Genomic DNA, 14960 nt, shown 5'->3' on the forward strand with positions numbered 1-14960 from the left:
CCGCCCCCTGAGTTCGCGCGATGATAACGTACGTCGTCGTTTACCATGCTGCCAAACTAGAGTACAAACTTGGTCTTGACGGAAGTAAAAGCATTTGAAGCTCTTATTCAGTTAATTATTTGAAGGTAGAGACATTTTTGAGTAGTTATCTACTCTTTAATGTGGCCTGGAGTTCCACGATAAAATTTTACGATCCTCAGATAAAATACAATACGATCGAAAGCCCTTAGGAAATCGTGACAATTAATTTGCTTCTTGCGTTTTAGAGTGGAAAAAAATTACATTTTGTAGTAATCGCTATCGTTCACAGGAGAAACAACTCAGGCTGAAAGCTATCCCCATGATAGATTTCTGCCTCTCGTTTATCATGAGATAGAGTAAATTCAGTCTGGGCAGAATTTAGAAAATTTAGTTTACATTAGAGCGAAAAAAATAGCAAGTACTTTTCAAAGCATATACAAATAGGTTTCTTTGTAAATTTTATTTTCCTCCTTTGACAAACGCACTACATTAGGATTTACTTCAAAGAACTATTTTCTCATTATTTTAAATATACTTTAAACATTTTTTTTTCAAAAATCGAACAAATCATATTCTATTTCACTTTGTTTTCTCTTAACATGACATTTTCTTTTATTGGTTGTTCGTTATTCGTCTACACGGATAGATAAAGCTGACCAAAATCGTTAAGAGACTTACACAAAGAGCGCTACAATACCACGAACAATTTAGAATCATAATCAGCAACGTCGTGTGGCATGTAGAAGTGAGTCTGCCATGTCGTGTTAATTTAAAAGTACCTTGCTTTTCTTGAAGCCGTTACCTGAGGAGAAATATCGGGATTACGATTCGCGAGTCAATTAGCCCATCTTGGACCGTACCCTCAGACATTCGTTAGGAAACATCACTGAAGTTTACGTAGTATGCTAGAGGCGCACATGAAAATATATCGAATTTGTAAGACCTACGTGCGCAAGTCTTCACGGTTAAAACACGCCTGTTTGTGTCAGTGATAAAATTACGTTTGTGGTGTGTACCGTAGAAAAAACTGGCTATATAACTTAGATTAAACTGACAGTTCTGCATCGACGTCCCGGTCAGACTTAATTTGTCATTCTGTAATCCTAATTAGATTCCAGTGCGTTGATGTTTGTTATTAAATCGGTTGTTTTTTCATATATGATACGTTCTATGTGAATTTGCTTAATCATTTCTACTATCTTTTAAACTTAGTAGAATTTCTAACAGGAAATAAATAATAGAACGCATTAGTGCTTTAATTTCTGTTCTAAAGTACCACATTAGGGTCATTCCTAACGTGTTAGTTCCAGTTTGGTTGATCAAAAGCATTTCTACTTTGCACCGGTTTATTGTGGTCGGAAGAAACGGCCACAAATGTGCACACAATATAAATGATAAATTCGCCTTTAGACGTCACTTATCGTAGACGGAGCTTCAAACGGTCGTCTTATCAAGAATTCCGTTGATGCTGATTGGAATAAGCTTTTTGAATTAACGTAAATGGATAAAAAATGTAGATGCACGGTGCTATGTAGATTGCCTTCTTAGACATTCGACATGTCATCGTTGCGTAGAAATAGAAGAAAATTAGTCCAGGTAGTATATACGGAAAATTATTTCGCAGTCTAGTGTGGTCTCGTCGTGTTGGACGAGAAACCCAACAATATCTTTTCCGGGTCGTACCACGCTAATATTACTGGTATTTTTCGACGTTTGTTGTTTTGAATTCGAGCATCTGGGTGTATTCCAGTTATGGGCGTCGTAACATGACAGCGCTACGTGCCTCTGAAACACTATATTTTTCGTCAAATTTAGTGAATTCTATCATTTGAGGCCCCGGCATGTAGAGGATTAATAGAAGTGGATTGTTCTAATACTTAGTCTTGATGCAAATGCCTCGCAATACGTGCGTCCACGCGCAGGAGCACGGATAGGACGACTGCAGCAGTCGCACAGAATACTTCCAGCAGAAGGAAGACAGACCGCCAGCCCATGGCGCTTGCCAGCATACTGAGAGGAAGACCCGATACGATAGCACCAACTGCAAATGATTAGAAATATTAGAAAAAATAGGGAAATTTCAAGGGCTTTACAATCTTGCTGTAGATGTGCATAGAGCATTACGATATTTTCAAGCCTGAACCGAGCTGCTAGAGAAAAAACCAGATTTTTTTTGAGCATGCATTAAATTGACAAGTATGTTTAACCTGAAAAATGGGAATATAACACCATTATTTGTACATACGATTACACATGCGAAAAAGAGGAATCATCCACGCAAATCGACCTGCTCATGAACCACGCATAAATAAAATTAACGAACTAAGTCTTTGCCACGGCATTAATAGCACCTGTTCAGTTAGATAATTCGGTCTAAATTGGAAAAACTTTGGCCTAAAGCTCGTCCTGAAGTGATGGGAATTAAATGCACAACATAAGGAAGGAGTAGCGTCATCGACGTGTTCTGCAAACATTTCTTTTGCGCTGTTTTGATCATATTTCCAGATGCTTTTAAAAGTGAGGCTCTCGCCCAGAGGAGCAATACAGATGTTTGAATGAGACAAACGAAGTGATAGAAGCAAGGATATACATCTAACTAACAAAATACCTCTAGATAGCATCGACCAATAAAGTTACACAGTAAAAAAATGTAACAATGTCCTTGCTTTCAAACGAGAATTAGATTTTTCTAACCAAAAAGAAGGGCTATGCTAAAAAACGACATGCTTAATATGAGAGATATAGTATTCCTTGTTTATCTAAAAGAGCTCATTTGAAGCATCTTGGGAGCACATACACATATTTATAACAGTTTTTCTGTAATTATCAGATTACATAGACAGGTCCAGTCGTTTATATAATATATATATTTTTTAATTTAAACGCAAACGCTAACATACTTATCGACGCACTCTCATGGCTTTGTTTGTGATGACTAGCCAACTATGACACCCTAAAAAATTAAGATTTTGGCAAAACAGGGAAGACGTACTGTTGCCAGCGAGTGCCGCTAGCGCATGCGAGGAACCGGACAGATGAAAAGGTGCTGATTCCGATGCTATGATACCGAAAAGCGTGATGTTTCCGTAGAGACTTGCGCCCAGAACCGCTCCCAAGCCAGCGATGTAGATCTGTCAAAACATAATAACATGAAAAAATCGTAAAATTATATTACCACTTACCCGTATTGGGATTCTTGTTTTTCCTCTTTGCGTGGTAGAAACGGATCTTCGTTTGACTTTTTGTTATGTGGACGAATTGACGGAACTGGTACCGTTATATTTCACATTACTCTGGTCAAATGCTTATTGCTTACAGTCTGATTATATTAGACAAATAATGCCTATAAAACTTATCAATAAGCTACGATTTCTGATAACGTGGTAGCAAGTGAATTATGGCGAGGCGCTCACGTTATTGCAACAGCAAATTTCCTATCGAGGTATCGACATCTACCTCATAAATTGATCGGCCCCAATATCGTCAATCGAGATTCAATCACCTTTGATGTGCTATGGTCGACGTTGAAGACAAGTAGATGGAAACAGCCAGCGGCAATTAGAGAACAAAACACAGCTATAGGAATTCGAGCATTATTCTTATACAAGCGCCGGTTGTGTCTCGCGACGAGCACATCCGTTACCATACCAGCGAGAATACCGCCAAAGAAACCTCCGGACTCGATACTTGATGTCAGCGTACTGCCTGTTACTCGAACGAAACAATTATTAAAACTAGACAGGAAAATGCATTTTTTGAAAAAAGTTAAATGACAATACAGAGTTGTCGAGTCCTCTTGATAAAAAAAAAACTGTCCATGCTACAACCAGTAAATTTAAAGAGGTAAATTACGCTTACCGTCATAGGCCGAATGTTTGTGTTCATCCATAAGGTAAACTTGCCCCCAGTCAACGGCAGCGGTTTTAGCGGCAAACACAATTAGGTAGCCACCTGCTATTAGCCAGAGGAAGAAACTTCTCAGAAGGTCAGCCAGGCCTCCCTCCTTGGCTGCTTTTGTAGGTTTGGCCTCTTCGTCTGCAGTTAAATGTGATCAACCCATATTTCTGTTTATTCTTTCCGGCGAAGCAAAAAACGGTACTTTTTTTCTACACAAATGGTTTAGCATTTATGTGCTATACAATAAAAAGGTATGACTTAGAGCTTCAACGTGCATTTTTATAAGTGTTCATCTACTGTAACCTAATTTCGTATCAAAGAGCTGTACCAAAGTTGTTAAGATACAAATTTATGGTACATACAAGGTATTTTATACTACAGTTTCAGGTAAAGTGAATGAACCCCCAGTCAATGAAAACGACTTATATAAACGGGTATCAGGTTTGGTTTAGACTCCGGGGACGTATAATGTTAAGTGTGTTTTACCTAAACTAAGCGATACGAGAAACCTGTTTTTTTGTTCGTTGATGATGAGTCCCCAGACGTAAGTGGACTGGGCAGTCCGAGATCTAGCGGTGAGTTGAATAGAGTGAAGAGGCTAATCAACCCCATTGCAACAGAGACACCCCCAGCTACGAAGAGCGATGCTCTCCAGCCGTGGTGAAGTATCACCCATGTGACTACGAATGGAGCGATTCCACCGGAAACGTTTGTGGAGGCTGACAGAATACTCCACCAAGTACCGAACTGGGACGGATGGTACCACTTGAGAGTACAGCAGATTACCATGTCAAGAACCATAAAAATGAAATCAGTTCTTTAGATAAAGTATACAGCTTAGATTACGACGATAAGCGTCATAGGCTAAAGGAAGTAGAGAAAAAAGAGACATCCATTCGACAAAATGATGTTTCTAAAATTAAGCTGTGTTAATGGCAGCAACACAAGTGACCAAAAAGAGAGACTTCACTCAAGAGCGTTCAGAAACAGTAAAGCTCTATGACTTATAAGGTATACTTGAAACCTCCCTGGAAGTGTAAAGACTGGAAAGCCATGTGCTTCATGCATAAGTGATGGCCATTTTCGTTTATTAACTTCCATTTCGTTCACTGATGCTGTATAAATTTTATGTACTGTTCAAAATAGATTACATTTCCTTGTGGAGCTGTTGTCGTTGTTTGGTTCAAATCATGAATTTACCCCCAAATGAGTAGAAGTCGGGGTGCGAAAAAAGTAGAGAATTTCCTACACACGCTTTATTACCATATCCTTTGCTATGCATTCTTTGCGAATGCCAAAAAGCTAAGTAAGCAACCCAAGATATTTGTTCTGCAGATAGCCGAAATTCCGTATCTAGCTGCTGCAACCTTACCTAGCAATTTTCTCCCTTTAAAAAGGGTCAAGGTAACAATATTCGACAGGTTCGAAAAAGCCAAGCAGAAATGCCGTTCTCGAATTAGCAAGCCACTTGTAAGTTCCTACTTTCAGCTATTAGAGCCCACGTCGTACACACCACATTTATTCTGGGATTGTTCTGATAGTCTTCAACCACGGTGGGAGCCAAATGAGAAACGTGAAACACATTTTTTGCTTAACTAACGTACCCACCTTTGGAGCCTAAAACAAGGGTATCCAAATACGACAATAGCTTCACAAAAAAAAACAGTACGAAAAATAAATATCCCAGTTTGGAAACAATCCACAAAAACAGGGCTTATTTAAGTGTCACCCCAACTGAATGTTAGTAATTGATTTCTATATTTGTGCGACAAAATCGTCCTTTTTACAGTATTAGGTTATAGCGTATTATAGGTATTCGATGAAACTTTGCACTATACATTACTAAGAAAATTATCAAATTTTCACGTCCACACACATTTAAAAGCTTCTATATAAACATTGTTCCGTAAGATCTTACCTGTCGAATAATTTTCGCGCAGCTGGGCCATCCTGCACCCTGGGCGAACCCATTAAGGAACCAGTAGGTGCAGAACAGGCCGATGGAATTGGCTGAGCCAAACAGCAATGTCGCAATACCGGACAAGATAAGGCCACAGGAGAACAAACGTCGGGCTGATAGCTGATCCGATAAAATGCCTCCTGCGAATTTGCTTACAGCATACGCCAGGTTCTGACAGGACACAATTAAACCTGTCAAAGTAAGGATAGGGCCAAAACGACATATGCTAAATTGATGTACAGTTCACTACCGTTTTCGACAACATACTTACCAGACACTTTAAATGATTCCTTAAAATTGACAAGACAAAAACATTTCAACGGAAGGTAAAAATGTTCGGCTGAGAATAGGGTTGATATGTGATTAGAACAATACAATAGTGTGCGTAGACCGTACTAATAGCATGTTTCCATTAACAGACATCCTTTGAATAGAGAAACTTGTAATATAAATAATAATAACCTGAATACACATATATTGGGTTAATAATAAACAAGTGTTTAGGCATTTTTTTTGCCATCTACATACTATTCCTGAGTGTTCAAAGCAATTTTCGGATCCAGGTACTGCTTGGTGCGATCTACCCATTCCATTGCGAAATTACACACCATCTAATAGACTCGTTTTTAAGGTACTAAAACTCTAGGATCAGCGCTATCGCACTGTACAATACTGCTTGTGACCCGTTCACGGCTAATTTCAAAGACGATGTCCGATAAATGAATATATTCCGAGTACTTTATTAATAGAATTTAGAACCTTGATTGACCTAGTGCTTGCCGAAATCGCGGTTCTCTCTCTCTCAAGAAGATCGGGGCTCGTCTGCGATGCGCAGCAGTACCCTTCCCTCTCCCAAGAGCTCGGTCTTTCTTTACCCGGGTGCTCTAGTCTTTGTTATTGGCGCAACGAAAACTGGTACTATAGCGTGCCGTTGGTTTGTTCTATCCAGTGCCAATTCGTCCGCTTGCTATTCATTGGGGTTTTGAAAAGGAAGCAGACCAGCTTGAATGAACCTTTGTCTGTCTGATCATTACCATTACATACGCAGCCAGCGAAAACGATGCAAACGTATAGTCGCTGAACGCTTTCAGTGTAGCTTCACCTTCGTTACTTCCAGAATCGTTTGGCGCAGTCCTACAAACATTAGAACTGTGGTCGTTCTTTTCGGCGAACAACCCTAATATTCCTTATATCGACGCTACTAATTACCAGTAGTTGATGGCACTAAGACAGAATGTGAACGGATTGTGCTTTTATGGGCTAACTCTATGTAGAAAATGCCAATGATACCCAGATGCGACAACTATTTGATTGAGATAAACTGTCCGCAAGAAGAATACAACACAAGGAGGCGATACTTCCTCGACAAACATTTCCAAAAAGAAAAACTGAGTATGAAAAAAACACTACGCCGTAAAGTATTCATAGCGTCAAGGTATATATATATTTTTTATTTATATGAGAAGAACGTTGAATGCTGTCGTATAGAGCGGTGCCAGTGAACAGTATTAGAGAAATTGACGGTGTTTTTTTCGATTCACCACAAAACTGCTACGATACTTAGTTTCTGTACCGTAACTGGAAGAGTTGACAAATGACGTGTATATCGTTGTGAGTTATTTTGTGTTCTTACACAAGCAGAAAGGCAAAAACGAAGATGAATAAGGAACACCTTGGCTACCTACTGGTAATTGGCCTATGCAGCGTGATTGTTACGGGTAAGTTGATTGTAATGCTGATTGCGGGACATCAATACAATGACAATAAGAAGCGTTGATTACGTAGTCATGCTCAGTGTCCGTTCTATTACACAGATGTTTACTTGCTTCGATCTTGTCAAGGGCTTAGGAACTTACACAGTGCCCATGTGTGCTATATCGGCTAAGAAAGTACTGCATAACATAATACTGTTCATACGTGATAACTGCAGTTTTTGAGGTTAGAGAGCATTACTGGCGTTTAAAGTAAATGATATTTGCAAGATAGATGAGAGCAAACAATGGCCAAAAAGAGTCCCTATCAGGCTACAGATAAGAATAGCTTTGCTATAACCGCACATTGTACACACTTGTCACAGTTTGTTTTTACTTAGTCTTCTCATATTTTCAGGCCTTTTAACAAATCGGCTGAGATTGGCAGTCTGCAACGTAAGGCACAGCAATGCTCAGAGAAAATCGAAGTTCGAGCTTAATCAAAAATCAAACTTGAAAAGATTGTAGATCTCTATTCAAATAGCACTATTTAAGTTTTTTTTTTATTAATTATCAGTAGGCAGTTTGGTGTATCTCTGGTAAACGGTTTGGATAACAGAAAAGTTGCATTTGTGCTTATTAGTTATAAGTTATTAGTAATAACTTATGTATGGTTGTTACTTCTTTTGCATATTACAAACTTTTTTGTAGTAGGCTCAACTAGCGAACACCACCAGTAAGAAAAGTTAGTGAATGTTCATTCAAATCTTTTTAATTCTTAATACCTCGTACTACGTTGTGGATTTTTTTCAGGCCGTATCCTTCCAGGGTCCCGTTCAACACACGTTAACGGAGTTCCGCTTGAGAGGGATGGTGATTTAAATGCAGAATTCCATAAAGAGCTTATTGTGGGCTCAAACATAACCGATGGAAATACCACATTAGGGCTCACCCCTGAGCACGTTCTTGCTCAAGTGTTCAATAATGCCGATGTCGACAAAAATGGCCTCCTTGATCTACCTGAACTTCAGACGTGGATCAATGCGAAGGTGAGAAAAATACACCCCTTTTTAGTTTTGCGCGCCCGCATCTTGGTCTTCGATTACATTAATATTTGAATCAAATAACATAGAAAAAAAAAATAACGATCGCTCCAATTTAGACAAAATTCCGAAAATATATGGTTTAATTTGTTTACAGGTTCATTTATGATTCCACGAAATATAATACCGAAATCTCCGTACAAAGATAACGTTAACATAAGTTCAACCATTTAACACTGCTCTTAAATTGGACGTTATTTTTTAGGTAAAAGACCACTTTATACAAGCAGCTAAGGATAATTTTTTCACGTTTGTGAGCATGGATAATAACCACAATGGACGAGTATCTTGGGAGGAATTTGCCTTTGGCACTCTCATCAAAAGCGGATACTCGAAGGAGGACTCCAACAAATACATCAGGGACCTCAAAGGGCTTCCGCGCAAACTTAAAGAACAGATCATGCTTGACCGGGCTGCTTGGTAATGGAACATCTCGTACTGTTGTTCTTAAGTCTAACGATGAAAAAAATCGTTATGAAATTTCAAACATATGATAGTGAAATTTGCAATAAAGGCCTATGATTGAATTGGGCCTTTCAAAACTAAACATACTTGCCCTTAATCGTATTAATTTTTAATAATTTTTCATAATAAAATGTATAATTAATAAAATAAAAATTTGCTGGTCGGCAGATTTTAGGTCAAAAATTTGTTGCTATTATCTGGGCAGATGCTGTAATGATTTCTTTACACTCGCATAGTTCCGATAAATAAAAACTACACTGTTTCTACTTCCTTGAGCACAATAATGGCAGCCCATAGGAAAATCGATATTTCTTAGTGTTTCACCTGAGTAATGCACATTGCGGTGATACAAATGTAGCTCACCTAGATATACGCTAATGTCGAGAATTTCGCTAAATCTTGATCTATTCAGGTTCGAAACAGCTACCGACCCCGCTGGACTAAATATCGACGAATTTCTCACTTTTCGACATCCAGAACACTCACATGTCTCGCTCCTCAATATGGTAATTAAAACCCGTGGATGATGATATTATGTTCGTACTAAAACTCTTCGACAATGTAAGCACTGTCGCGTCTCCTTCAATAAATGATTTACTTTGATTCCAACTTAAATTTATGTTGAACAATATAAATATACCATCTATGATTAAAATTAGACAACATTTTTACAGTTTGTCTATCAATAACTAATGTTGACACTTCTGAACGAAATCAAGCGAAGCCGATGGAATTCTCGCTACTGGTTTGATTTTATACATGAAATTAACTTTTGAACTTTATTAATAAAACTTATTAAGTATAATAATTTTAATATGTTTAAGGCACTATTTTGCCATTGCGTTCTAGCATCATGCTAGCAATAATTAATTTTTCCGCAAAAGCAGTTTAATTTTAATTTTCGAATCAACAATCTGCACCAAATAATCGTAATTACTTTCCATGTGTTCATGTGGTGGCTTGAGCGGTCAAAAAAGATCACCATAAATTACTGCCGCACCACAGCACGTAAAAAATATTACAATACAAAAAAATACAAAAAAAAATTTATGTGATTGCTTTCACTTTTATTGCCCGCTTTCTTCCATCTGCTATTAATTTACATAGACAGTATTCTGCAGTCGATTTTTTCTATTAATTTTAGGTTACGCAAATAATTTCCGATTTGGACACAGATGGAGACGGAACTTTGAGCGAAGACGAATTCTCGACCGTCGATTCAAAAGAAACAGGCGGCAATACAGAAAAAAAGACTGCTGAGAAAAAGGTGGAGTTTCATACTGCTATAGACGCGGATCACGATGGAAAGGTTTGTTAAACACCGATAATTAAATTCAAGTTTTTTTTATCCATATAAAAAGCGTGTGTCATAGATGTGGCCATCTACGTGACTTGATCGTTAACAGTTTTTATGTGAAATATTTTATTTTATGTAACATTTTTTAATTTTTTAATCTACTTCCATATACATATGGAGTGCGTAACATTATCGTGCATTAATTAACAACACTATACGACTAGTTATAACTTTTATGCGAAAAGTATTGTCTAAACCTAAATAACAGTCCAATGGTGTAATAAAAGTGAACAAAGCCTATGTAGAATGCTCTTTTACAAGCCTATGCACGGCTATTCAGGTACCAAAAGTAACGAATTCTTTTCCCCTCGAACATCTCGAAATCGTACGATTTATATTCGCAGCTATCTTTAAATAGTTTAACAATGAAATGTTCCCAGATGAGGTCGCTTTCTCGTAGTTATCTCGCTATAAGCGACACACCAGTATTCGCCTTGTAAACAATTGGCTATTTGCCGTTTGACCTATTTCTCCGCTAACTCTCAGGTTGGCGTTTGGCATTTACAGGTCACGTTGCAAGAGCTTCTTTTGTACAATGACCCGATGAACCCCATTCATGCAAAGAGGGAAGCTGAAGAATTGATTCGTAAGGCGGACACCAACAAGGACGGAAAACTTTCCACGATCGAAGTTCTCGTGCAAGCAGCAACGTTTATGGCTAGTAAGGCAGTGAATGCAGCCAAAAATATTCATGAGGAGTTCTAGATGATTAATTTGATATGACACCATATCATACTTAATAAAATTATCCTTTTAAAAATTCGCCGCACGACTGAATTCAATTTCTTTTTGTCGAAAATTGTTAATGAACATCTTTCACTCATGTCAGGGTTAAACAATAAGGTTTCAAACACTTGAGGCAGATTTGTTAATTACGAATCAATTCATCAATTGAAAACAAACGTCTGATGAGGCATCTCTGTACCATAAATATATTACTTGTTTTGTGTATTTTTGTTATAGATATGTCTCTACTCCACAATAGTATACAAAAACTAGAAAAATCGTAGCCGAAAGACCAAATCTAGCCATGCCAAAACCAAAAGTAAATTCTAGCGAAAGGTCTTGTCGCTTGTTAACTGCCCGGAAAACAATGAAAACGAATCTTTATCCAAGAAACTCATAATCGCTGTCAGAAAACAATTTGTAAGCAAAGCGAGTCTGTGAGGTTTTGTATCAAGATGCGGCGCTGATCATCGTTCGCTTGTAGATAGCTATATGAGAGATTAGTTCAATAAGAGCCGTGCACCTGTTGTTGCTTCTGCCCATCATTGGCAAATATAATATGTACAAGCTAAAGACCCGCACTGTTTATTACCTTTGTATATAATAAAGATTAAGCATGTAGTTATTTACACAAGTATGATACGCTAAAGAAGCCATGTTTCTTCTGATGGGTTTAACTGCTCACCGAAAGATCTCTTTGGAATCTTACGTATGATGGGATCCCATGGTTAATAAAAATTTACATATGAATAGCATTGTTTCAAAATATGTATACTAGCGTTACTTAATGAGAATAAGGGGAAAAATAAGCTGTAGGTTGCTACATGATATCTACATAGCAGTATATTGGCGTTGTATTTGGTAAATTTTTGCACAATTGTAAAATGTTTGTTTAAATATATTTTTGTACAGGGTGTTTTCCAAAATGTTACCGAAACCAACATATTACTAAGAAAAAAGAAAACGCTCCCAAATAACTACCTCATTTTATAACTTCAAGTTGTGAGGACTAAAATTGTAGAAGAATATTTTTAAGGGCACCCTGACGAGCATCCCTCCGTTTCCACTATTAATTTCTCCATCAGTTATGTTAACAGTAGAAGATTCCCTGGACTCAGCACTCCCGTTATTACATGTGCACCTCTCTTCACACGCTTGCATCTTCAAGATTTTTTTCATCAGGCTTTTTCTACTTTGAAAGGCCATTAATCATCGATCATTGGTGATCTCTTGATATCTCTTCTCGGTCCTATTCAGTCGTCTCCAGTCGGAGAAATATCCTAGCTGCAAAAACCGGGACGAACTATCATAGACTCTAAACTATCATCGTTTCAGTACATAGCTGTGCTGGGCAACAAGTGTAAGGTACTATTACAAAGCTAGACGGTGAATGAATACGTATATATATGATCGGCTTGGTGCAATGCATTGCAGTTTCACTTCATAGTACGAGTTTGCCCATCAAGTTTTTGGATCAGGGAAATCTATGATCTAGCAATACTGGACTTTACTCCGTCATGCAAAGCGGACCCGTACACTTGCATAAGTGCCGTCTAAATCACTTAGTGACAACTAATCGTTATCTAACAAGCCCTACGTCGTATTCGTTCATCATATTATATAATGCATCAACACTTTATAGACCTTTCATTCGGCTTCTGACAGTGCAACACAAACTCAACTACTTCTCTGACATTATGAACAGGGACTAGCAAGCGCACTCATTATCGCATAGATCTAAATGCGTAGATTTTTCGCGTTTTATAAGCCAAATTAGTAGAGATACTTCAAGGAACATTTTGCTTCAACGGGACTTTCTCTCGACGTTAATCGCAGGTGTGCTGGATCATGGCCAGCCACCATCACTATTAGCCACTGATGACTACCCATATCTATAAACACATTGACGAGAAGAGCACCGCTGTCGTCCGCAGGAATGATGCACCACAAAACCAAAATTTCGCAATTCACAGCACCAAACCATCTGCTCACTAAATACAAGACGATAAATCAAGTGTACATGCAGGTGTCCCTTCTTCAACGCGTCTGCTTCTAGTCCAGCACTAGCGGGGAGCTTTGGCGCTCTTGACGAACGCTGTGTCCAAGAGTCTGAGATCACTATGGTACCGTAATGTCAAGCCGCTAATAGAACCTCAGCAGTATTTAAAGTAAACCAGGTCCTGCACGAAAGCTCGACAGCAACAGTGTTAGGGCCATTAAGAGTCGTACAGGGTAATGCGGCTTTATAATAGTGTTTGCAGGACGCTGATAGCCGAACGAACAGTTTAAGGCAATGAGTGCACCGCATGTTAATTAGACGGTGAATAGCGGTTGCAATCTTTCACTAAACTAAACACAATTTCGGGGAGATTTGATAAACGAAAACACAATTCAAACGTTCATGCAGGATCGTATCTGGCATAATGACTACTTTTGATTGTACAATTTAGGAGGCGGCGGCTGCCAAGTTGGACGCAGGCACAATAGAAACTAATTGCTTGAATAGATCTTTAAGGACACTATGTGACGGTAGACCAATGATAGTTGTTTCTGTCGACGTAGGAAAATCGAACATCGGGGAATGGAATCCAGAGTAAAAATGTGCCATTTGGCATATCTATATGATCATAGAAGTCTGCTAGCTTTAACTCAATGCTACTAATAAACGTGATGTAATATTTCACAAGGACGGAGTTCCTTATGGAGTGCTAAATAATGAATTATGAGAAAACTGATATCAAGCTCGAATACCATCTAATAGAAAAACTAGGTTTCTATGGTCGTTCTGACTGAGAAAGACGTTTTAGAGAAGTTAAAATAAAATGAACGTATTTTCACTGTTGGAAAATTTTCATCGTTATATGCATATATTACTATGTATGAATATACAATATCGACCAAGAAGCGCGGCTACTTTATGGAAATCTCAATCCTGTCAACTTGGGCCAATATTAATTGAACATAATCAATGCTTAATGTACGCTAAGTGCGGTAAGTTTCTTCTGACTTTTGAAATACAACAAAATACAACATAAGCCTATTTTAGGCCTGATGAATAGCTCAATAGGAGAACATGTTTTTATAGTCTGAAGTACAGTGATGTTTCAATAAGGTTATACGAGTACAAGCGGTATCAGTACTGAGTTCTATAAATAAACGATAGCTTTTCTGTTAATAGGGTTATCTACGTCGTCACCAGTGTTTGACTGAGACAGTGCTAACAACTAAATGCATTCACAATATTAATATGACCTTCTTTAATCAGTTTTTAAGTTAAGACGCCGAATTTGTAAAATTATTTGAGTTTTACAAGTTCGGCGCTTTTTCCTGACATCTCAATGCATTATGACTTACCTGCATGCTCCTTCTTCAAGCCCTCTTCCATAAGTTTCGGCAACGCTAAACTCACACCTTTGCGGTTGTAGCCGTAGCAGGCGTACCCGACAAACATAGTTACAAAGACCATAAGTTGCAGCCACCTCAAACGAGATTCGCCGTCCTTGACCAACATCGCTGCATTCAAATTTGAAGGTAGATCCTCGAAGGACGACAGTCACAAGCGATTGATTTACAACACACACACACACACTCAGTTAAGTTGTAGCTCTGCGTCACTCGTAGCTTTAGCCAACTGCCAATCACTGATTTCTTATTGAAGATTTCTCCGAGCTTCTTTGCGTCGTGGATTCGATTCCAAAGTATAACTATGGTACGATGAATCTTCGTAGGAGTTCTATCAT

General features: G+C 38.2%; 2 protein-coding genes across 2 annotated transcripts; one reads left to right on the forward strand and one right to left on the reverse strand.

Moving 5' to 3' along the window:
- Positions 1-443: 443 nt before the first annotated feature.
- Positions 444-14731, reverse strand: LOC111248697 (glucose-6-phosphate exchanger SLC37A4-like). The gene is made up of 7 exons (XM_022801484.2): positions 14575-14731; positions 5837-6069; positions 4428-4683; positions 3880-4056; positions 3524-3726; positions 3014-3152; positions 444-2062 (listed from the first exon to the last, which is right to left on the reverse strand). Exons 1-7 carry the CDS (start codon positions 14729-14731, stop codon positions 1899-1901), a joined length of 1329 nt encoding a protein of 442 aa, XP_022657219.1. The 3' UTR covers positions 444-1898.
- On the forward strand, positions 6754-11263 carry myd (stromal cell derived factor mayday). Its single transcript, XM_022801499.2, has 6 exons — positions 6754-7596; positions 8383-8618; positions 8878-9092; positions 9550-9643; positions 10282-10446; positions 11002-11263. The coding sequence occupies exons 1-6, from the start codon at positions 7536-7538 to the stop codon at positions 11197-11199; spliced, it is 969 nt and encodes a 322-aa protein (XP_022657234.1). The 5' UTR covers positions 6754-7535; the 3' UTR covers positions 11200-11263.
- Positions 14732-14960: the final 229 nt, after the last annotated feature.

The sequence above is a fragment of the Varroa destructor genome, unplaced genomic scaffold (assembly GCF_002443255.2).
Source record: "Varroa destructor unplaced genomic scaffold, Vdes_3.0 BEIS01000004.1, whole genome shotgun sequence".
NCBI classification, from domain to species: domain Eukaryota; kingdom Metazoa; phylum Arthropoda; class Arachnida; order Mesostigmata; family Varroidae; genus Varroa; species Varroa destructor.

What these genes read in the sequence shown, in the direction of transcription:
- myd (XM_022801499.2), top strand. Translation starts at nt 7,536, where the DNA reads ATGAATAAGGAACACCTTGGCTACCTACTGGTAATTGGCCTATGCAGC. An exon ending in ATGCAGCGTGATTGTTACGG is followed by an intron (nt 7,597 to 8,382) that starts GTAAGTTGATTG and finishes GATTTTTTTCAG; the next exon opens with GCCGTATCCTTCCAGGGTCC. An exon ending in ATGTCTCGCTCCTCAATATG is followed by an intron (nt 9,644 to 10,281) that starts GTAATTAAAACC and finishes TATTAATTTTAG; the next exon opens with GTTACGCAAATAATTTCCGA.
- LOC111248697 (XM_022801484.2), bottom strand. Translation starts at nt 14,731, where the DNA reads ATGTTGGTCAAGGACGGCGAATCTCGTTTGAGGTGGCTGCAACTTATG. An exon ending in TCGACCATAGCACATCAAAG is followed by an intron (nt 3,153 to 3,523) that starts GTGATTGAATCT and finishes ATGTTTTGACAG; the next exon opens with ATCTACATCGCTGGCTTGGG. An exon ending in AGCGGCACTCGCTGGCAACA is followed by an intron (nt 2,063 to 3,013) that starts GTACGTCTTCCC and finishes AATCATTTGCAG; the next exon opens with TTGGTGCTATCGTATCGGGT.